The sequence below is a fragment of the Ursus maritimus genome, unplaced genomic scaffold (genome assembly GCF_017311325.1).
Source record: "Ursus maritimus isolate PB19 unplaced genomic scaffold, ASM1731132v1 scaffold_1, whole genome shotgun sequence".
NCBI classification, from domain to species: domain Eukaryota; kingdom Metazoa; phylum Chordata; class Mammalia; order Carnivora; family Ursidae; genus Ursus; species Ursus maritimus.
Window position 1 is genome coordinate 3,360,482 of NW_024423343.1, and position 24,254 is coordinate 3,384,735.

Genomic DNA, 24,254 nt, shown 5'->3' on the forward strand with positions numbered 1-24,254 from the left:
CTAAACAGTTACGGGCACCGAAACACAAGCTACGTTTTAATCTGATGGAACAGTGAATACCAAAACTCAAGCAACTGTGCTCCACTTTCAAGAACAATAAGAACATCAAAGATGGCGTCATGTACATAATCTCAGTAATCAACAACACCCACGTAATTCCATTAAAAAAAATTCAGTTAAAAAAAAACAAGAGCAAAAGGAGAAACTCTTATTCAGAGGCCGGACTTGACACAAACCCACAGAAGATGGTAACAAGCCCAGCAAATTCAACAGAGGTCTCTGAGTGGCTGGGAAGGACCATGGAGCCCACTCCTGGGCAGGGAGCAGAGCAACAGAATCCCTGCCAGCCACTGAAAATGCTCTTAGGATGTTTACTACAAACACACAGTCTGAGACCACTTAGTACACACAGAACCAATCTCAATCACCACAGTCATTTCTGAAAATACCCTGCATCACTCAACAGTAACAGTAAATGTTGTTCGGAATGGTGACCCTGAGTCACCAAGAAACATTAAAGTGTGCTTAATACCCCTTGCTAAAAACAGCACAATGTACCATGTTTTATGAACGCGGCCAAAGGATGGTTATAATTTTCATCATTTCCTAGCTTAAAGTCCTGAGCTTCAGTTATCTCTTGATGTCAGGCGTGTGCAATGCCCCACATCTACCGACTGGGTTCTGATATTAACTCCCTCCTAGTGCTTTCTAAGTGCAAATGGTGCCAGACTGAGTTTACAGACATGTCCAGAGATGTCTGTAGAACCACCACACAGATTAACCGAGTTTTAAAGTTTTCAAGCCCATGTTGAAAATGGGATTTCTCCTGTTATTATAAAACATTTTCCACAGAAAATAATCCATCCTACCTGCAGGGAGACAACTGCCAGGTCTTATTTGTGGGTTCAGTATCGCCTACTGAAATTCTGTATTCTCTTTCACTTTCTAATTAGCTAGTGACTCATTATTCTCAGTGTCTTATTCCCTTTCCATGCCCCAAATAAAATCACACCCTCCATTTCCTCCACAACATTCCTGTCCCCACCTACCCTATAGCAGCCCCGCTGCCCAAAGCACAGCACCCTCTGCCCAATGTAAACACTGGTAGTCTGTGCCAGGTTAGAATCCGCAACGTTCAGAGCTGCACTGCAGTAAGAAAAAACTCCAGTCCTCCATCTTACTACCCAGTCTGACCAAGGAGGGACAGGTTACCATCCCGGAGCACCTGGAGCTTGGAGGCTTACCAGTCCTAACGAGGACAGCTGGTAATCTGCTTACCTCCCTGTGCCAGACCCTGGGCTGAAATCCTTCACACACATAACCATCCCACGGGATAGGTCCTATTTGATCCCCACTTTCTAGCTGGGTGGGCTGTGCAAAGAGGTTATGAAGCAACTGAACCATGATCACACTGCCACGAATGGCAGAGCAGGATCAGAACCCAGTTACGATTTCAAAGCTCACACTCTTCACTGTACCAACAGCTCCTGCGGCCGTTCACTCCAGCTGTTAGCCTGTACTTCATTTCCGCATATACACCGAATGCCACCGGTTCCCTTTATTCTGCTCTGACTACAAAGCACATATCTTGTCTTCATGTGGAACAGTTGTGACTTTCGTAACTTTCAAAAGTGAGAGGACAAATCAAGCCAAAGATTCTAGATTTAGGCAGCCTTTAAACTTTACTGTCTGAAAATCACTTTAACACTTAAGTATGTAAGAATATTACCTGGGGTTACAGTTAGCTGAAAGCAATGAAGCTTGTTTGGATCAGGAAAATGCACCTTACATGTACCTGCAAAAGAAACAGCACATCAGGAAGGTCTGACAGCTAGCAGCAGTCCTTATGTGGAGGCTAACCTTGAAACACATGGAGTTGAAGGTGCTAGAGGAGTTTGTAGACTCCTCCTTGCTTCTGGTTTGACAGTAATTGTGCCACCGTGCTAAAATTGCAAACCAGTGATTTGCCATACAGCAAAACCAGAAAAACCCAGGCCAAACTTCTAGGCTGTTCATCCACCACCATACTTACTCATACCCACCACAGTAAACTGAAGTTCAAAAGAAGGGTGCCCGTGAAGTTAACTCACACCCAGAGTTTACCATGGCATTAAACAGGAGGGGAAAAAAGTCTTCACAGCCCAAGTGGCAGCTCAGTTTGCTCTGCTGTTCAAATGATGCTCTGCTCAGATGGCAACACCCTATGTCCACTGTACTACATCAGAAGGGATCTGGTAAATCAGGACAAGGAGTTCTCACTGGGAGAAGAGCTAATGGTTAGTGGTAAAGGCAGGGGAAGCTGGCTACATCCTACATCTGCTTCCTTCAAACAAATGGTATCAAGGAATGGTAAATACACAAAAGGAATAAATACCCATTAAATTGGGAAGGAATGATGTAGAAATTGTCTATTATTTTATAAACTCAGAAAATATGCTAAACTCCTTGGGTCACTTGCTGACTTTATTTCTTACAAGTCCCACCACTGAAAACATTTGCCTAGTTTTACAATGGTATGAAATTTCATAAAAAATAGGACGATTCAAATTCAGACTTAGAAATGGCCCTTACAGATCATCTAGTTCAATGTCCTCAAGCACGAGGTAACACAAAGGTCCAGAGAGGTTCGGCGACTAGCCCAGGATCACACACGTTATCAACAGAAGGTTTTGTTCCCAAATTAAAGATGAGTTCATGGCTCTTCTCCCTATACCACGCCTCATTTCATTACTTCATGAACATGCCAGGTGTGAGGCATAAAAACCATAAAAATCTGTTAATGGGGTTTCTTTTTTTCTTTTTTGCCAATCCCCCAGAAAATCAACGTAGAGTAAAAGGTAACTTAATCCAGAAGAGCAAGAAGGGGTCTTAGAGATTACATTGTTACATTCCTTATTTTACAAATAATGAAGCAGTGAGCCAATGGAGTTCAAAAGACTTCTGCCAAACCACACATGTGAACTATATATGGGCTTCATTTCTCCTAATCTTGACTTGAAATGAGCAATACTATCTTTCCAGTGAGATCTATGCAACAGAAACGTAGGACAAGGGCTTGGGGAACGTCTCACTTATTGGCTGAAGTCAGCAGCATTTCTTTGTTTTCATACTTGGCATTCCCCTTTGTTTCAATAGAAGGGCAGACATAGAAATCCATCCCTCTAGAACAGACTGGCCCACCAATAATAACAAAGTTATCAAGGCAGATTTACAAACAAGTACTAAAAACAACCAAACATTTTTAAAGCTCAATAACAAAAAGTTAAGAGACAGGTTTTTGCTTTAGTTCAAAGCTTTTCCTCTGTCTGCAGGTATGGGCTAGCATCTTGTACTTCCATCTCTCTGGAACAGGTATTCTTGTCAACAGAGAAACTTCTATAAACGCGCATGTAGAGAGCTCCGAGCTAGTTCTGAATGATTACTAAGCAGCACTGCTACACAGCAGGTTATTTTGTTTTTCTTAGTTAATACTTCAGAGATATTAGTAATACTAGATAAGATACTAGAGATTTATTCTTTGGTGGCTTCTCGTTTCCTCTTTAATGAGCTGCGTACTTTTGGAAAGCATGGCTTACTTGTATAAACTAATTTAGACCTCCCCCACTCTGATGGCACAGAGGGTAGGGAGAAAGCGAGAAGAGACAACATGCAGTCTCTTTAATCGGACACTTTAGCCATAAGTGCTAGGGAGATGCCTTTTTCAAACCTAAGGTGTTTAGTTAAAATCCTGGTTTGAAAACCAATTACACAGTTTGTTTTTATAATTTCTTTTTAAGTAGACCCCCTGCCCAACATGGGGCTTGCACTCACGATCCTGAGCTCAAGAGTGTACGCTCCACCGACTAAGCCAGCCAGGTGCCCCCCAAAGTTTAACAGTTTTCAAACCAAAATTTTGGATAAAGTTAAAGCTATCCTCTATGGGTTAAAAACCAATAATTTCTGTAAGAGTATATTTAAGGACAAAATGAACAGTGCGTAAGTGGTTAAGTTTTTGTGGCCTTTGATTAAATGTATGCGTGTGTGTGTGTGTGTGTGTATATACGTATATGTGTATATGTGTGTGTGTGTATATATATATATATATATATATATATATAAACCCTTTAAGAAAACCCCGAGACACTTTCTTCCAGTTCTGACTAGAAGAAAACTTTGAGGTCAAGCAATTCAGGGATTTAAGGCATTTTTGGCTGAGACCCATACTAAGAAACCTATTTTATATCACAACCCACCACACTCACAGATAAATACCATACACTAAAAATAACTTTTCAAGAAACTATGTGTACTTACCCTTACAAATGATTCTATAACCACTTAAGGGTCACACCAACTATCATCCTTCTAACTGTAGTTGGCGGCAGGAACGGGCCCTCTCTTACCTGTGTCCGGTAGGCCAGAGAGACCAAGCTCCCTAGAGCATTCACCCAAACCAGGAGACCCACGTATAAAACATTTCACTCACACTGACAAACATCATCAGCCTCAGAACTATTTTTAACCAAATATGATGATAGAAAGTTCTAATTAAAAAAAAAATACTAAAATGGTCAAAACTTTCAGGCTTTAATGGTATTATAAAAATTTGGGACAAGATTAGTAACAGGAAAAGAAAAACAACCCTTTGACAAATTAACTGCCCGGTAAACGAGTATGTTCACAAGTGAGGACTGCACAGCAGGTCTGTGTATCTGAGCTTCCAGAAAGGACCAAGGACACCTGGTGATGTAAGGGGTGTGGTCACCCCAGCTCACGAACGGAGATACATTATAGGCAAGCACTTTCTGGACCAAAAAGGTGGTACTGTCAGTTATGAAAACAGGACCATCTGTCACTGATTTACAGATTTTTACACTCAAAGAGGACATGGGACAGAATACTGTGGAAGAGATACAAACCCCAACCAAGTCACCTCTGCCACAGGAGGAGAGAGGAGGCCCCTCCGTGCTACAATCACGAAGATGGTAAATACCTCACTCTTACCCGAGCCTCAACAAAACTCTGCTACCTGTTTGCACAAAATTAAAACCTACTCCCAACACGCACGAGAAACAGGCTTTTGGCTGTACAAGGTCACTAAAACGTAAAAAAGCTTCTCCATGCAGTTACTTTGCAGCACTTACTGTCTGGGCAGGGATGCTATACTTACACGGTAAATTAGCTTCAAGCTCCGCGACCTCTGTGGAAACAAAAAGACTGTTGTTAATACCAGTCAGGTCTCCACATAAAACCGCCAGCTCTAAACTGGCAACTTCTCCCAGAATGCTGAGGGACAAAAGGGACTGACGTAACTAAAACCTACACTTGGTCTAACGTTTAGACTTCAGACCACGGAATTGCTTTCAAAGACTCAAAGGGACTTGTGGGATGCCAGCAAGTACAGTCACAGGCCCTTGGAAATGTACTTAGTATAAATGAAAATCATTTAAAATTCACACAGAAATCACCCATAGGTAAATAGTCACTAAAGTGTTTTCGAAAGTCTTGTTCCCCCACGTAGCAGAACTACTGCCCTTGGTATCTGATCTATATATACACCTTGTGTCTCCTCCAGTTCTTTCAGACCTGGCTTTCTGTGCGGCTCACCCAGTGTGTGCTTGAACTATTCCAGTAAGAGAAAATTCTGCCTCCTGCCGGGGCCCCAGGCTGTGCTGTTATCCATTAACATCTTGCTAAATGCCCGAGAAAGGGGGGCTTGGAGCCTTGGCTCTTTGAATCATCACTCGCTCAGTGTTTAAGCCCAGCGCCCGCTCTGCCAGGACAAAGCTGCAAACCCTTCACTACAACTGTTAAGAGCTGAGGTCTGGGGACACCCAGAAATAAGTGGGCAGGCAAGTCAGCAGTGCCTCAGACATAGTAAAATGTGCTCTGGAGTTCTGGGAGCACAAAGACTCCCCCCAGCTGTGGAGACGAGAGAAAGGAGGTCTATGGGCCACGATTTAAAGAAGAAATAGAATGAAGTCCAGCAGAAGAGGAAAAAATGCATTCCTAGAAGCTAAGTTAGTGATGTGCAAAAGCACAAAACATAGGCCAGCATAGAAACCAGAAGGCACACAACGCAGCCAGAGCAATGGGTACAACAAAAGAGCAACAAGAAACAAGGTGGAAAAACACGGCCTGGGTGTTGGAGGGGCCCTGTGTGCATGGCGTAGAATTCTAAACTTAAATCTACAGCAATAGGGGGCAGAGGGACATTTCTGAATAAAAGTTTCCAAACTTTCCTCAAGAGGACAACTTTAGAAAGGGCAAAGCAGAGGCCAGGTGACCTGTGAGGTGGGCACTCCGATAGGCAGCAAGGGCCTAGCAAAGGCAGGGAGAGCCCTGTGTGCACAGAGGACAAAGGGATCTGCCACCTGTGTGTGTGGGGGGGGGGGGGGCAGAGACGGCAGAGGGCTGACATGCTGGGGAAGTCCTGGGAGGAGGAAGCTGAAATCTGGGTGCACGGCTAGGGCTGAGGAGTCCCCGCAGTGATGCCACCTGAACGACATGCGACTGACAGAGGAGAGAACAGTGAAAAGACAGAAAACACAGGACAAAGGCAAGGGGTCCCTCAAGACAAAAGGCGGAAAAACAGTAACTCAGGAGACAGACTAATCCAAGGGAAATGAGGTCCCAGTCAAGACCATGAAGTGTGGATCAGACGTTGCTGAGGGCACTGGAAACAGCAAGAAGGCAGGTGGCAGGATGGAAACCAGATTACAAAAAACTAAGAAGTAAATGGGTGGTCAAAATATAGAAGCAGTGGATATGACAACTCCTTCATGTCAAGTACAGAGCTGTGGGCAGGAGAGGGGAAGAGGATGGCAGAGGCCATCATGTGGCACAGCTGAACACTGAGTGCATTAGTGGGAAGACTGGCAGATGGCTCCATTCTGAGGCCAAGGGTTTGAGAGTCCCATAGGCCTTTAATATCAGCTATCTGAGAATCTGGGTACAGACAGGGGACCCACTAACTGTATTCACTCTGGGGTCCAGGTATTTAGAATGGGCACTCAGCAAAGAGGAGTGGGGCAGAGGAGGGAGGAGCTAGGGAGTGGAAAGGTGCCCGCGTGGGCTACAGTGCTCTATCCGATGCTCCAACCAGGGAGAGAGAAAGAGCACATCTCTTCAGTGGAGCTGGGCACGGGGAGAGGAGTGACAGTTAATGACTGTCTTGCTGTGACTGGAAAGGAACAGGTTTTGCGATGAAGTATAAGCCTGGGAACTCTGTTTTCTTGGCTGCCTTGTGTTGTGGTACATTTAAAATACAGTAACTTAACAAAACGTAATTAAGAATCCTATGAATGTACACTATTATTATTCTTTTAAAGACCAGAGTGATCTTTAGTTTCGTCCTTCTGACTGGCGCATTCTCACCCTTCCTCGGAGCAGGGCACTCACTTAAGAAAACTGTGTGCAGCAAAGGGGGGCTGAGACCACAGTGCTACCACTCTGAGGTCACTGACACGGGGTCCTCTGAGGGCCACCTAGAGCCACATTCTGCTCCAGACGCTCACACAGGGCATTTGTTTTATCAAAAAAGCACATATTATGTCAAATGAGTCATTCATTAATCACTTTAAAATAAATAATACCTATATAATTAAACTGTATGCTTTTAAACTATATGCATTTGCATATTTTATTATACTATTATCTAGCTTGTTGGTAAGAACTTACAAGAAACTGTCCTTGGGGGCCCTTGTTTTGAGAAACTGATGTTGGAATTGGCTTCCCTTGCAAGTCTGTCCTGTCTACAGTTGTGAGAACTCTGGCAGTCCAGTTTTTTAAAAAAAAAAACAGTGAAATAAAAAACATGCCCAGAGGATTTGAGGAGAAGGGGGACACAAAACAGAAGTAAAATGTTTGAGAAGACCGTCTGGTGCCAAGGGACGGGGCAGAGGGAGGTCAGGACACAAGAGGGCAGCAAGGCACTGACCAGCGGTGTGGTGGTGATCGAGCAACAGAACCGGACCCCTGCACCACAGGGACGGGATGGGGGGCCAGAGGCTTGTGTCCCGAGGAAGCCTGACTGTAGTGGGATGGGGAATCAATCTCTGCCCTGGCTGCACATCACTCACCTGGAGAGGTTTTTGCTGCCCCTCTTTTAAAAACAGCTGTGGTGAGGTACCATTAACTATAATAGACCCACTTTTAGTGTATGATTCAATAATTTTTAGTAAAACCTGGAGTTGTGCATTTATCACCATAATCTATACCTGCTGAGCTTTTAAAACTCCTAGTCCTATGCAGACCCATTACACCAAAAGTTTTACGTGGGGCCTAGGCTTCTGAATTTTTTACTCTCCCCAGGTATCGGAAACTGCTACAGGATATTTGGCCATGTTAAAATATTCACACACAGATATTTACATACGCAGATTTAGTAACTTCACATTGTGGTCTAGAGTTCAACTCCAAAGATGACCATTATGCTTGCATTTCCAGGTCAGTGTTACTCAGTCAAGGGAGTGGACAAGGGCCAGGAGAGTCCCACCATAGTCAGGGCCTCCGTAGGCTTTTGGTCCAAGAGCAGGCAAGAAATACAATCTTGGGAGCACAGGAATTTCAATAAAGATAATCAGCATTTTAGTTCAGTCCAGTGCAGAAGGTAAAATAAGCCACGTACTCTCATGGGGTTGTCACAAATGACACAAGTTCCTCTACACTTCAAATGATGGCAAATAAGAATTCATTACTATCAGTAGCTATCGCCTTAGACTCGTACAAGAAGTCTACGGCCAAAGAAACAAGCAAATTGCTTCACAGGCTTGAGAGGCCTCTTTGCAAAGCAGCAGCCCTTCCCTGCATGACCTCACTGCCTGCAGGACACAACCCCTACCTGCAAAATAGCAAGAATTCAGGTATTTTTAACCTGCTAAAGTCTCGCCTGTTCCAAGATGCTAACACCTCTACCCCTCACTGGCCAAGCCTTTCTGGGGGGCACCTTGCACAATTCCGAGGCTGCACAACTTCCTTCTGAGAAATTAGACTCTTTTCCTTTCTAACTAAAAAACAAACCACAGAGCCCACTTGAAGCACGACTGCACCGAGATATCAGATTACAAAATCCACCCGATGACCACAGTGGCCCCCACACGGCACGTCTTCACCCCTTTCTGCCACAGGCTGCTCACAATACAGTGCTCTTCCTATTTCTCCACTGCCTGCCCCTCAAATCTGCGCCCTCTTCATGGTAGGGACTGTAGTCTGACCCAGCCCTGCGACCCCATTACTTGGCCCTGGGCTTGGCACACACAGGGAGCTCAGGAAACGCCTAACAAATAAGCACACTTGCCAGCAAGCTGGCCGTGCTCTTGGTGTGAACGTCCTGAGATGTGAGAAGCCTTTCCCCTTGTGTAGTTAGGGACCAATGCATTCCAAAGCTGCTGTGGAAGTGTGTTCCCCCCAAATTCCTATGTTGAAGCCCTAACCCCGCCCCGCCCCCATTATTAGGAGGTGGGGCCTTTGGGAGATGATGAGAGTTAGATGAGGTCATGAGGGTAGGGCCTTCACAATGGGATCAGTGCCCTTATAAGAAGAGATACCAGGTGCTTGCAAGCCAGGAAGGGGTCCTCACTGATGCCATGATCTTAGACTCCCCAGGCTATAGAACCATGAGAAATAAATGTGTGTTGCTGAAGCCACCCAATCTATAGTATTTGCTTATGGCAGTCTGAGCTAAGACAAAGGGCCAATCACCGAAACAGATGGCTCTTGGGAAGAGCCAGCTCCAAGCCCCGTCGGGCAGGGCAGCTGTGCCATTCCACCCAGGGAAAGATGTAGCTACTTCCCAGAAGACTTGATTACCTCCTTCCACCTGAACCACTACCTCTTAAATTTCTTTGACTGGAACTTTCTCTGTGAGCTTCCCACCCGTCTTTAGGTGTCGAGCACCCCCTCTGCAGTCTCAGCATCCATGCACAGTGCCCTTATCTGGGAGACACCTGAACTAAGAAGGGCATTAGCCCCTCCACAGGGACAGCACTGCTAGAGCCGAGAACTGAGGACCTCACGGCCCCTCCCATCAGCCCTTCTACTCAGGCTAGGGGCCTTTTAGTAGCACACTGCCGAGTGCCAGCCCAGAGCACTCACAGTCCCCTCCACACACTGAGGAAGCAAGGCTATCACCCTGAAAATCAGCACAACTGCTATAGCAGAGACTGGTATCAATGAGAATGAAACCCAAGGCCTCAGGCTACCCCCACTTTCAACATGAGCTGACAAGGTCAGCAACTGGCTTCTACAATTCTCCCTGCACTACAGGGCTACCGGGTATACCTAAGTGGGGCCACCAAGCTTTCTGGGCAGCCTGACGGTTATTTAACCCTTCGACAAAACATTTTTTAAAGGTTAACCTTGGAGCCAGCTGCAATAGCTCCATTTTAGCAGGACTCTTCCTCTCTGGGTCACTACTCCAGCTTTTATTTTTTATTTTTATTATTTTTTAAGATTTTATGTTTAAGTAAGCTCTACACCCAGCATGGGGCTCAAACTCACGACCCTGAATCAAGAGTCGTGCACTTTACCAACCGAGCCAGCCAGGTACCCTTCAAGTTTTTAAAATACATATTATAGTGCCGCTAAGTGCTCTGAATATTCTGCCAACATGCAAGCCAAACTCTGAGCCCACCCCCAGGGTCCTGGGCAGGGCCTGGCATAGAGAAAGCAGCTCTGGAAAACAATAAATGGTCCTCTTTCCCCCACTCTTCCAGGAATTGCTGGAATGGGGCCCTCCCTATCCCATCCCATGACTGAACAGCTCATGTGGACACAGCAGTGCACCTGAGGTGGCACCTGCACCCTGCACCCTGCACCCTGCACCCTGGGAAGCATATGCTGGTGGGCAGCCAGGCCTCTCTGCTCCAGGCCTGGAGCATGGACAGCCACACACCACAGCCACGGAATGCCAGGAAGCACCTGGGGTGTGGGGGCTGGGATGGATAAAGGTACACACAGATTCATTCCCTCTTATTCCCCTAATTCCGGAACTGACCCTGAACTCAGCACAATCCAAGTCTCCACATTTAATAAAGACTAATAGAGGTGAAAGGTTTCTGCCAGCATGCCTGGAGCCCCTGGGGTCTTTAGGGGGCACTAACAGTAGGGTGGCACACAGCAGGGACTAAAATGTCTGTTCAGCGAAAAAAATGAAAGAACAAGGAGACACACACAATCCCATTACATAAAAAGTGCCAAGGTTCTGCTAGCTAAGACCCTGCTAGGCTATTCTGGTAGGTGGGAAGCACCATCGGACTTTGAACTTGCTGGACTCAGTGGCCCCACAAAGGTCCACCAGGAACTCAGTACCATCTGCCCTGTGACTAAAAACCCTGGTGATAGCTCCCCAGTCAGGCTCAGACCTGCACAGATCTGACACTCTCTCCACATTGTCCCCAGCTCCTAGGATTCAGGGCAGACGGCAGCCCTCAGTCCTAGCCCAGAAATACTCGATTGTTCTACACCCTCCAGGGACTGCTGCTACAAGTATCTTTCCAATTCCAGCCTGAAGGATGTCCCCGAGTTACCTGAGGGGTGCAAACGAAAAGGTGGTGTGACCAAGGTGCCAGCACAGAAGCCTCCCCTGGCCAGCTGCTCCAAGGCAGGCTCTGGTTTTTCCAAGGAGAGGGGACTCCAGCCTTCCAGAGGCAAGAAAAGGAACAGGAACTACAGCTCTGCAGCCACTACTGGCCCTCACCATTAGCACCAACTGTCCCGGCCAACCCCCAATCTCCCCCATCCATCAGCTCAACCTTACAGCCATCTGCACCAAGCCAGATCCCGTACCTTTGGGCTACGGGATACACAGCCCTCCCACCCCCCCCACCCCCCCACAGGGCTCTCAGCAGATGGCCTTCAGCAATCAGTCCTTCCAGGGACTGTGTAGGTTGCACAGACCCCCTCACCCCAGGACCCTCATCCCTCTCAGGGCAGCCTCTCTGGCAACTGATCCATGCAGAGCAGGAAAACCTGACCATCTCATCTGACTGGGGACTGCTCTGAAGGCTATGCTTGCCCTAAGCAGAGGCTGTCTGGGGCCTTCCCCAGAGGTCGATTTCTTGCTCTGCCTGCTCCTGAGTCCTTCACCTCCCTCTACAGGTATCAGTCCCAGGGATACTCCTTTATAACTATCCGGATACCAAATTCCCCACTCCTGGGAACCCAGCCTATGGTACTGAATCCCAAGACACATTAACATACTTTTCTACAAACTAATGATCCTCATGAGTAACATTCCCACATGAGCCAAAGCCACAGCCCAGGATGACACTGCTGACTATTGCAATCTTGTTGAACTCAGACATCCAACTTTTCTCAAAGTTCCCAAAGGGGGCTTCCCCTAGAAAGAACTTCTCTGTAATCACCCCTTAAGTGCTCACAATGCCACAGACTCCTAGACTCCACGCACCACTTCCGGCATCCGAAATCCCCAGAATGAAGATCTCCTCCACATCTAGCCAAGCAAAGGAGTGCTTTAGGGGCAGATCAGGAAATCATGGACCATCAGAGCATGCTTCATTATGTGCCTGTTCTTCACAGCCCCCTCTCAGGCCAGGGCCACCCTTCCTCTCTCCCCACCCTTTACCACATGCCCAAACTGCTCACCACTCAGCCAGCCCAGCCTGGTCCAACAGTCCCCAGAGGCAGGAGGGAGCAGGCCACATGAGGTGTGTGTTACACTGAGCCCTGCTGCCCACAGCTACCCCAGAAACCTGATAATCACCAGTGCCCTGGGAGGATGGAAACAGGTGGCCCCACAAGGTGGTTTTGCACCTCTCTCTCTGATGAGTCTCACAAAGTCAAAGGACTTGAGCAGGGCCCTGTAAACCCAGCCAAAGGTATCTGTCCTGGGAGCAGGGATGGAGTCCAGCCTCCATGGGCTCCCCAGGGCTGCATCAGGCCCTAGAGCCATTTGCGAGCTGCCAGGTGAATCCTCGGGCAGGGTGGAAGGTGTGCAGGAGCCCCTGCGCCTCCCTAAATGCTCTTTTCAGTGGACCCGCACTTCTTTCCTGCTCCTCCAGCTTCTGCTTGTTGCGTCTGCTCCCCCAGAGCCTGCCCCACCCCAGACTGTGGGTCTGGCTGTGCTGCTACAACAAAGTTGTACTCTGGACACGTTTCTTAACCTGAGTCTCAGTCCTTCAGCTGCAGAATGAACCACCCACCTGGCAAGGCTTAGCAGTCAAACAAGAACTGCCTTATGAAGTGTCCAATGCAGGGCCTGGTCCCAAGTGCTCTGTGTACAAGTTACTAATATCTTTACATGATAAAGATATGGTGAAGAAGACAGGACAGTCTACTCACTGCTTCCACCTGCTCCTCCTCAGCTAATATCTGGGCCTTCTCGCTGTAAGTCCCAGGCACTAAAACAGCCTTCACTTAAAGACCACATCAACACATCCAACCCCTTCCCCAGCTCACCTGGCTCCTGGCTTCCTCCGTAGATGGAACCCTTGAGCCAGCATCTGGGAAAGAGACTCAAGTCCTATCAGGCCCATCCAAGTGAGGAGCTGCGGCCCATGTCCCACCCTCTGAGCGCTGCAGTCCATCACAAATTCTGAATTCAATCTGATACAGTGGGTAATGTCAAAACGTAAGAAGTGATTCTTACTCCACCATTAGCCAGTCATCCATTAAGCTGGATAAACCAGAGCTAGGCCAGATTCAGGGGTAGGGAGGATAAGGAAGAGTGCACCACCCAAGACTCCCTGAACCTGATGCATTCCTGGTGCCACTCCTGCCAAGCTCAGCAGTGCCTCATTTCTGAGAAGGACAAACAGTGCATGCACTCACACCAGCTCTCCTGCTGTTAGGTGTGTTTCAAGACACACAAATGCCAGCAACCTCATGGTGTCTACCTGATATGACAGGAAAACAGGCAGTCCTAACCAACTGTATAGCTCGTGGCTTCCTAGCTCCTATACACTTAAGAAATGTAAACATGTGCCATAAAGTAAAAAGTGCTGCAAATTCTAAGCTTAAGGCAGGAACTGTTTCTTCCTCACCTTTTGTAGTCTTCATGACCCCAGGAAACTGCCTTTGCACCTCACAGTTGTAAGTCTGATCAATGAAAGAATGCAAAAATTCCATACAAACACACGCATATTCACACACACTATATAAACCCTTCTCCAAAGACTACAGCTCTAAGACACTCAAGTTATTAATTCTGTGACGGGAACTAATTTTGTACAAGGCTCTCTTCAGGCTGTGACTTGACTGAAGTACAGAAAGACCCTAGAGATTACTGAATTCCATTCCCTCCCTTTAGAAACTGGTGCTGAGGTGTCAGAGAGGGGCTCTGGAACCCCTTGTGATTAAGCACGAGAAAGGAAGATGCTCCCCTGACCACCACACCAGCCAGACACTGACAGCACTGAGGCCAGAGTACCACAATCCTCCCACCGGCACTCTGGCAGCCCCTACAGAGCATATTCCAAGTGGCAAGACATACCACATTTTCTTGTCCTTAGTATTCCCACAGTACGAAGTCCTTGTAAATGACAGGCAATTATATTTTTAAATATTTTCAAACAGGTATTTCTACTCAGCAACTGGCTGTTTCATATCCCCAAAGAGCCTCCAGTCAGACTTCGTTTTGTTATAGTAGAGAAACCAGCTTACATGGATGACGTTACCTTTAACAAGCAGCCTGTCTCTCACAGATACCCTCCGAGTGGAGTCGGAGGCTGTGGCTGACGTCCGGGACCCTTTGAGACCGTCCTCCCGCTTCAGTTTGCTTGCCAGCGTCAGCATTACTGCTACCTTTACCCTGAAAGACAGACCAAAAGTAGGGTTACAGACATGTCTCTAGACAATGACTGGAAATTGAAGACAAGGCCATAGGTAGTTAACTTTTACCTATACTTTAGTCACAGAAAAATTCAGCATATAAGGCACATTCATAAGACTGGATTCCTTATAATTGATTTGGGAAATCTCTATGCCATCCTCTGTAAGTCTGATTTTTTAAAGTACACAAAAATTTTAAAAAGGGACAGCCATGCATTTAACATTCACTGGGCATCAGGCCCTGGGACACCGTGGTGACAAGGCTCCCATGAGCTCGTGGTCTAGGGGAGCCTCCACCAATGGGTTCCATTTTGCCCCACCACTGTTCTCTAAGTGTGCCCCTCTCTGCTGCAGGGACCGTGCACCTGTGTGTGTGGCCCCTGTGCCTGGCCCATCGCAGACTGAGGGGAGCGTCAGCCCTGGTGAGGAGGAAGCAATGCAATGCCTCCCTTTTCTTCTCCCTTAAGAAGCATCTTTGCATTTATTTATGTTGTGTCTTATTTACATTTTTTAGGCAATATCAACATCAATATTAAGTTAGAATTAATGCCCCAAACTAGACTCTCTTCACTGGCTGCTTCCGACCCATCTGTGTTTCAGGCACCCCCTGAAACTCACTCAAAGCTCACTGGGAAGGACAATAAAGACCAAACACAAAAACTGGTTACCAGCCCAATATTTCCATAATTTCCTTTGTTGCTTTCACATTACTTCAATACCGATTGTTTTCAAAAGAAAATGATCTAAAACTTCCAAATGAAAAACTTGACCCAAACACAAAACTTTTAGTTTGAGGCCAAGATACTGAAAGCCAAAATAAGAACACATTTCCCCCATTGGTATTTTTACTATTTTTAACCCAGGTTCTTTACGTAACTTCTCATACCATCTTCTTCTGTGTATCTCCCCCTCCTCCAAAGACTGTCAGATTTTATTTTCTATTATGTATGCCATAAAAAAGAAACATACTGAATATGATCTTCTGTATCGTATATGACCCCCACGCGAACACACACCTAATCCCTTTTAGAAATCACTGGTCTAAATGCTTCAAAAGATGCTTCTATTACACATGAGCATTCACAAGCTCCTAAAATTTCAAATCTGGTAAGGACTTCCCCCTCCAACCCTCAGTTCCCACTCTTTTTTTTTTTTTTTTTAACTGATGTAGATCCTGTGATGATAGGAACCCAGGAACTGGCTTGGTTGAGGCCACCCAGCTGCCAGAAGCAGTCACCACAGAAACATCAGTTTCCCTCCTGGAGATGACACAAACATTCTGAGTGTGGTGATGGTTTCAGTGGTATATACATACACAGATCTATCTGCATACTTTGAATATGTGCAGTTTCGTGCACTTCAATCACACCTCAATAAAGCTGACACAAATGTGAAAACAAACCAACACTAGTTTCTTCATTGCCACTTGACCATGCCATCTCCCCAGATGAACCTACATAGCAGCCTGGACCATAACCAACACACATCTTCTTAGCTTTACCCAGGGCAGGAAGGTACTGGTTTGGTAACCTCACAAGGGGGGCTTCCTGGGGGTGGGACGAAAGCCAAACACCCATAAGGGCTCCAGCCTATAGCTACCAGAGACAGAAGGACCATCCAGAGCCAGGTTCTCTTGCTCAGCCCCCACCTGGAATGATCTTGTCAGGAATCCCTTAAGCAGATCTGGATCACAAAACAGTGTCTGCCGCCCCAGCCAAGTCCACCACACACCCAGACTTGAGCACATCAATCCCACCTGGTTAGGGTTGCCTGAAGATGGACCAAGACATACATCCTTCACAAAGTCCAATTGATTTTTATCCTCTAGCTGACCTTGCCAATACAAATATGGCAAAAAAATAAAACAAAAGCCCAACATAAGTAAAGACAGTTCCACAGGCAGTACCCTAGGAAAGTCATAACAAAGAGCCCCACGGAGAAGCAAGTGCCAGGGCACATGCCTGGTCTGCACTGAACTCCCTGAGGGCCTGCACTGAAGGAGCCACTTGGAGGGTCCTCGGAAGACTTGTTTACAAAGGCTCACACCAAGACACTCTTCTGTGTCACTGCAGTCTGAGGATTCTGCCTTCTTTTTTTTTTTTTTGAGAGAGACAGCAGGGGTGGGAGGGTGGAAAAGGAGAGAGAATCCCAAGCAGACTCCCTGCTGAGCGAGGAGCCCAACTCGGGGCTGGATTCCAGACCCTGAGATCAAGACCTGAGCTGAAGCCAACGATGAGACGCTCAGTGGACTAAGCCACCCAGGCTCCCTGCTGCTTATTCTTTTATAACCCTACTACCCACACTGAAGTCTTCTCTGTGGGCAGAATATGCCCCACACTCAACTCCACTAGGAGCCAGATTTCTGGCTTGCAATCATCAACAAGTTTGTGGCCCTTAATAAATACACAGGGCACTGACTGAAAGGTATAAGACAATGATACTTGTGTTTTGTTGTCTATCGAAGAGAACACTGAACTTACTTTCCCAGCATTCTAAGAAGTCTGAGTGTATAATGACCACCTATTTGTCCACCATCCGTATTACTACTCCATGCCACTGTAGGGATAAACCTAAGGCCTAATTTGGAAATGTTTCCTTAGCTGTTAAATTAATTCTCTACAAAGAGATCTGAACAAAGAGAATTATTCAAACTGTCAAGAGGTTTGCCAAACACCTGCAGTTGCTTCAGGATTCTCTTTTCCTTCTATACTATGCTTCACCCACAGAGCTTAACACAAAACTACCCCTTGACTGCAAAGCACACAGTGTTAAGGCAGCATTTCTGGTGACAGATCAGCTGCATCGAATAGATGCTGTCTCTAAATCCCACAAGTCCCAATTGGCCCATTTACGTTCCTCCTCTGGGTGGGACTTGCTCTCGGGCTGTTCAAAGAAGATTCCTGCGTGCTATTTACTGGTCTCGTCATCAAGGAGTATTTACTTGGCATTCCTGCCTGTAGTGGCAACATCGGGCCATGTCACCTGTGCAGGATACCAGGAGCCAGTCAGCTCAGTGTGAGGAACTCCGCATTTGCAAATCTTCCTGCTGTGGAAAAGTCGCAACCTCAGAGTAAAAGATGGAACCACAGGTCACCAGGGGGCAATCAACTTCTCTAGCCAAAGAGGCCCTTATCAGGACACAAAAATGTCCACACTGTACCCTCCTCCTTCAGAATGCCAGGGTCCAGAAACCTCCCACCTGTCAGGGGAGTCACCCTGGTTGGCTGAACGACCTTTGGAGCCCAACCCTTTATTTTCATCAGTAAACATGCCCCCTCCTGCACTACCTACTACCTGAACCGCAGGCAAATCTGGGTGGAGGTTCTCAAGCCCCACACCACCTAGCCTGGTGATGATTTGTCTCCAAACATCTCTCCCACCCTCTGTCCCCCACCACCCACCCCTCATCCCCATACCCAGCCAGAAATCCTCTGCAAGCTGGCCTCCTCCCTGTTCCTCAATACCACCGTGCCCATTTCTGGAAGCTTCTGCTCAATCTGATGATATCCAGGTCTGGAGTGCCCTCCTTCCCTTCACCACCTACTCCTATTCCTTCCTCAGGACAACAGATTCCTACCCAGATTCCAACATCTCCTCCAAGAAACCTTCTCTGGCCACTCCAACCCATCCTGCCCCTACTCCAGGGCTGGAGGGAATGCAGACAGGGGAGGGCCCAGTCCCCTCATGTGACAAATGAGGAAACTGAGCCCTGGGAGGGCAGGGCCACACCCAAGATTACACACCAGCGGAACCAGGTCTAGAATCCAAGACTCGGTTGTTCAGATCGTTCCAAGATACCCTCCCCCGTCTCGGTCCGGGTAAAATCCTCCAAAAGATCCGAGGCCGCCCCCAGCCGCGGGGCAGCTGCAGGCAGGCTGGGGAGGCGGGAGTCCCACTCCTCACCCCCGCCGCTCTCCGGGCCTAGCCGGACTCCCGAGGCAGAGAGGAGTCCGACGGCCCGCGTCCGAGTCCCGCTGCCCCCCGCCCCGGCGGGCTGGTGACCTTGGGCTCCGTTTCCTTCTGGACAATGCGGCCCGCGGCTCCCCCGCGACGGCGGGCGCGAGCGAGGCCGTGCGGGCGCCGGCACAAGCAGGCGGGGGCTGCGGGCTGCCCCTCGAGCCCGGCGGCGGCTGGCGCCTCGGCCCTTTCCCGGTCAGGCGGTCCGGCCCCGCACCGCCGGCGCCCGGCCGTGAGGAGCGCGCGGCCTGAGGCGGCCCCGGCGCCGCCCGCCCTCCGGCCCGCCCGCGGTACCGGCGCCGCCCGGAGGCCCGCGGCCGCCCGTCGCCCGCCGCGGGGCCGCGCGCTGCTCACCTGGACACCCCGAGACAGGCGAGGCGGGCCCGGCACCTAACACCATGCCCGGCCGGCCGGCGGCGGCGACACACGGCCCCTCACAGCCGCACCGGCTCCGGGCGGCGGGACCGGAAGTGGCGGGGCGGGGACTCGGCCGCTCTTGCCAGCGGCGGCCGAGATGGCAGCGGGCGCTTTAAAAAAAAAATTCAAAGCCCCGACGAACTTTATTTGGAGCCTGACACGCGAACAGCGGCTTGCGCCGGCCGAGGCTGGGCTCGGCAGCTGGCCGCCCAGGACTCGCTCATTGGCAGAGGGCACGGCCGGGGGCGGGCGTGAATCTCGCCATCCCTGCTGATTGGCTAGTAGCGGCCGGGGGCGGGGTCGTCCCAGCTGTTCTCGAGCCTGCGCACCCCGGTGCCCGGGGCTCTGAGCCGCTTTCCTGCCTCCATTCATTTCGTCGTTTGTGGCACCTGGACCTGCTATTCCGAGGTGCTGGGCGCAGCCTTGCGCTGCAGGAGCGGCCGGCCCAAGCTGACCGCCTCGGTGGATGGGGCGCCTGCTCTGTGCCCGGCCCAGTGCCCAGGGTGCGAAGGACCAGGCGTCAGGGGCGAGGGGCGGGGCGGTCAGGCGAGCCGCAGCCACAGATCAACCCCAAGTGTGCTTGGGGGCAGTCTGCAGGAGTGCCCGGACCCTTTCCTGATCTTGTCTGAAAGGCTTTTATTCCTCTTTTCTCCTCTACATTTGTAAAATACCTACTTTATCTATTTCTAGCTTGTTGAATACAAATTCTCACGTCCATTTGTGTCCCTGTGATTGAAATAGGCGCCGGGATGAGGGAGTCAGACAAGACGGCTCCTGGAGGGATGGGCCGCCTAAAAGATGAGATTCACCACGTGGACCGGGAAGAAAGAGCCAAGGAGTTAGAATTTATTTCCAGAAGCCCCATTGAATGGTTTTAAACAGTGGAGTGACTAAGTTTTCTTTCTAAAAGAAGCTTCTGGCTCTCATTGAGCTCGTGGGAGGGGAGCCAGGCAGGGAGTCAGGAAGACCAGTGAAGAACCAACCCATGGTATTCCTTCTGTTCTGGAACACTTCCCACCTTCTTCGCCTGGCTAACTCTTGTCTTCCTAAACTTAGACACTACTTGCTCAGAGAGGCCCCACAGTCAGGGAGGTGCAGGTATCCCTCAGTGACGTCGCTGGAGTTCTGTGCTTCCCCTTCTTGGTGCTGGAGACTTCCTGCCACTGCCTGTTTGCCTAAGTTCAGCTCCTCAATCCCTCCTCTGCCATGTTCCCCATCCTTCTATACCCCCTCCCCCATCCTGTCACACAACAGGTGGACAAAATACATCTGCTTGATAAGTATGGCGTGTGCTTGTTGCTGGAGTCCCGGCGAGAGAAGATAAGACCTTGAAGCAAGGCAGCAGGTGAAGATACAACTGGAATGACTTGAAGGCTTGTCTCTCACTAAGGGGCCACTCTGTAAGGGAAAGGCTGCAGTGCCCAGTGCTCCAAATCTCACCATTGTGGGTAAATGCAGCCATTTCTAGCTCCATTTCACGAGGCTGCCTTGTGCCTTCACCTGATGTTTATTTCAGGCTTACTAGATTGTAAACTCACGTAATCCTCACAACAACCTCATGAAACAGTCATTTGGTCACAGCAGTCCTCTCCCTTATCCATGGTTTTGCTTTCAAGGTTTTAGTTACCCTCAGTTAACTGCAGTATGGAAGCAGATGATCTGTCTTCAGATGCATTGTCAGATGGTCAATAGTAGCCTAATGCTACGTCACAGTGCCTATGTCATTCCACTCACTTCATCTCATTGCGAGAAGAGGAAGGGTGAGTACACTACAATAAGATATTTTGAGGGGCGCCAGAGTGGCTCAGTTGATTAAGAGTCTGCCTTCAGCTCAGGTCATGATCTCAAGGTCCTGGGGTCGATCCCCGCACCACCCTGCATCTGGCTCCCTGCTCAGTAGGGAGTCTGCTTCTCTCTCTACCCCTCCCCCACTCATTCTCTCTCTCTCTCTCTCTCTCTCAAAAAAAAAAATAAAATCCTTTAAAAAAGATATTTTGAAAGAGACCACATTCACATAACTTTTCTTACAGTATTGTGATATTTATTTGGTGTTGTTATTAGTTGTTAATCCCTTACTGTGTCTAATTTGTGAATTAAACTTTATCATAGGTATGTATGTATAGGAAATAACGGTCTATGCAGGGTTTGGTAGAATCCATGGTCTCGGGGAGGGTCTTGGAATGGATACCCTGCACATAAGGGGGGACTACTATATCCCCACTTCATAAATGCAGAAACTAAGGCACAGAACTAGTCTACCTGACATGGCAGAGCTGGGATTTGCCCTCACCGAGCACCATACACCTTAGGAGCTGGTGGTTCCAGCAGCCAGGAAAGGAGTCAAATTGACCTTCATGCCTCCTAAGGAAGCAATTTGTCATCATCCAGGGCTTCTGCAAAAATGGAGCTTGTACTAACTAGCTTGAGCACAAAAGATTGAGAAGACTGGAGTGTTCACAGAAGCCAAGGAGGTCACCTCTGGGGACCTGGGGGACAGCATGAGGAGCTTGTCATGTGCAGGCCTCTTGTTCTTAGTGGTTCCATCTGAGTCTTGGCCTCTAGAGGCTGGCCATGTCCTCCCAGAGGCCTCCTTGGAGCTGGGGTCTGGCCTCAGACACATCTTTACAATCCAGGCCATCAGGGGAGCTATCCTCTTCCTCCCAATCTCACATTCTCTGGGAGGGCTGGCTGGGCTTGGATCACACACCCACTGTGTGTGCATATGGGAAGGAAGGGTAGAGGTTCAGTTGTGAGCCTCCCAGAGGAGTGCAGGTGCCAGAGGAAGAGCAGGCAGACAATTCACCAGGTGTTCTTCCCACCCCCTACACCCTTACCCCAAGAAGTTCAACCAGCACTTCCAGCCGGAGTGTGGAAGGGAAGATGTCCTCTATCTGTTTTCAGCTAGGCCTGCCTCTGGACACACAGGCTGCACGGCAATCCCAGAGGCTGTCCTGGCTTGGCCTGGGGCTCACTGACCTGGATGACACGGTGTTGGCGAGCCAGGGACCTGGGCACTCTTCAGCCTAGGGCAGCAGGCCAGTTGGTTAACAACGTCTGTTGCAAGGGCCTGGGTGCCTGGTGTGAGGCCTGCTCAGCAGGAAAAGTGACCTCTGCTGGTAAAGCCCCGGAGGGGCAGCCTTCCTTGGCCACCCACTCCGGGTTTCTCTCTTGCACTCACTGCGGACGAAGCAGAGCTCTCCCACATCAGTGGTACCCCATTGGGGCAGACATTCCTGGCTCTGTGTTTCAGTGAGAGGTAAACTCTACAGGCTGGGTGAGTCGACATGAGAGCCAGGCCCACAGGGTCCAGTGCTCTTGCTCTCCTGCTCCGCACTGTCCTGTGGACTCCAAGCTTTCCCAGGGCAAGACCTTCACGATGTTTCAAAGCCAGCCCCTTGCATGGACTGGGAATAGCCCTGGAGGCACTAGTTGTGGAGTAGATGTGGGTGGAAGGGTCCAGCTCGGTCCTCGGCTGGTTCTTGTTCCAACCTGTTCTGCGTTGTTCCAGGTTATTCCAGGGTGTGCATCCCGCCCTCCAGCCAGGACTGGTTCTCCCTGGGAGCAAAGCCCAGGGCACTGGAGAGCAGGCCTTGACACACACAGGCCCCTAGTTCCTATGTGTCTTCTGAAATCTATTCCAACCAGAACTGTATGATGACCATCTACCAAGTGCTGAGAGCCTGAAAAGGACGGTGTATAATCTATAGACCCTGGCCTCCAAAAGCATGAGCTCTGCAGGGAACTAGTAGTAGGTAAATCCCACCGATGGGAGGGGGGAGGCTCATAACTGATTCCTGAGGTTTGCTGTGCATGGGGGAGACCCGTCTGTCCCACTGGAATTTAGAGACTGTTGGGGGAGAAGAGCTATGCTGACCATAGCCCTTACCTTAGAACCCAGCTGGAGAGGCTGATAACAAATGTGCAAACCCAGGCCTTCCGGGTGCCTTCTGTTGCCTAAAGCGGAGACAGGGTACTTGGAGACAGGTTCCTTGTTTCTAGGAAAAGCTTTACCGGGGCTTTCAGGGCAAAAGAGCCCTGGGTCTAATCTGGAGAGGGGAGAATGAGGCACAGATGAGAGCAGCAAGAAGTGGCCCAGAACCTAGGCAAGTTGTCTTAACCAAGACCATTGGCAGCCTTGCTGACCCAGTTCTGGCATCCACTGTGGCATGAGGGAGGGGGCCGGCTCCGTGCCGTTGGGCCAGATGGGAGCTGTGGTGGTGATGGTGATGGTGGTGATGGTGATGGTGATGGTGATGTGGGGCACTATCCAGACAGCAGACAATCAGATTCTAAGTACTGTGACTTTAATTACATATCTGGTATAATTAACTTTTGACTGCTCTTAGAACTAGCCCCCAGGGAAACATTAGTTTCCTTTTATTCCTTTGAAAGATAATAAAAGAGGCTGTGGCAGCTATCCTGGAAAGGGACTGAAGCAGAGCGGTGTTTTAAATATTATAGGACTGAGATTTTCTTCATTCACCCTCAAGCAACAGTGGGCACATTTTAACAGGAGTTGTGCATTGTGACTGGAATGCAGACATTTGGAATCCATCCCCTGCCCCCCCCCCGCCCCTTCCTGCAGGCCGCACTCAGGTGATGGTCCCCCCGCTCCCAGGCTGCCCATCAGATCAGGCCCCCAAGCTGGCAAAGCTCTGAGGGAAGCTGCTTCCTCCAGAGCCTTTTGGTTTGATTTTCTTGCAGAATGTGTTGAAATGGCAGCCAGCCTTTGTCACACTCTGTCCGGTTTTGCATTGCATGTTCTTCTGTATTAGTCACTAACCAAGGTCGAGTCATATTTTCAGGTGTCTAGGTTGCTGATGCAAAGTGTGGTGGGTGTGTGCCCATGGACGGTAAATAATAGCCTTGTCCTCGTTTCTGGAGCCTAGGAATTTGTTACTTTACATGGTGAAATGGACTCTGCAGATATGATCAAGGTGGGTGCCCTCAGCTCAGGGCTCGTCACAGCACACCCACAGGGATTCAGATTGCTGAACCCACACCTGCAGTGAAGTCCTGTGGCCTTCGTTGTATATTTTGTATCGTACCTATAGTTTTCATTACTTTACGTTTCTGACCTTGTCCACTTCAGTGAGTGCTACAGGCAAAAT

At 49.0% G+C, this 24,254-nt stretch overlaps 1 protein-coding gene across 4 annotated transcripts in view; it reads right to left on the reverse strand.

Annotated features, from left to right (window-relative positions):
* The window catches only part of UBE2F (ubiquitin conjugating enzyme E2 F (putative)), a 54,464-nt gene extending 35,227 nt beyond the window's left edge, over positions 1-19,237 (reverse strand). For 2 of the 4 annotated variants that reach the window (XM_040638665.1, XM_040638658.1), the window contains exons 1-4: positions 19,081-19,237; positions 14,616-14,749; positions 5,150-5,179; positions 1,730-1,795 (exon numbers count right to left, since the gene is read on the reverse strand). In XM_040638665.1, coding sequence (XP_040494599.1) covers positions 1,730-1,795; positions 5,150-5,179; positions 14,616-14,733 — 214 coding nt within the window. In that variant the 5' untranslated portion in view covers positions 14,734-14,749; positions 19,081-19,237. The remainder of the gene's footprint in view (positions 1-1,729; positions 1,796-5,149; positions 5,180-14,615; positions 14,750-19,080) is intronic. The other 2 variants (XM_040638668.1, XM_040638661.1) reach the window with 1 other exon arrangement.
* Between the last annotated feature and the right edge of the window lie 5,017 nt (positions 19,238-24,254).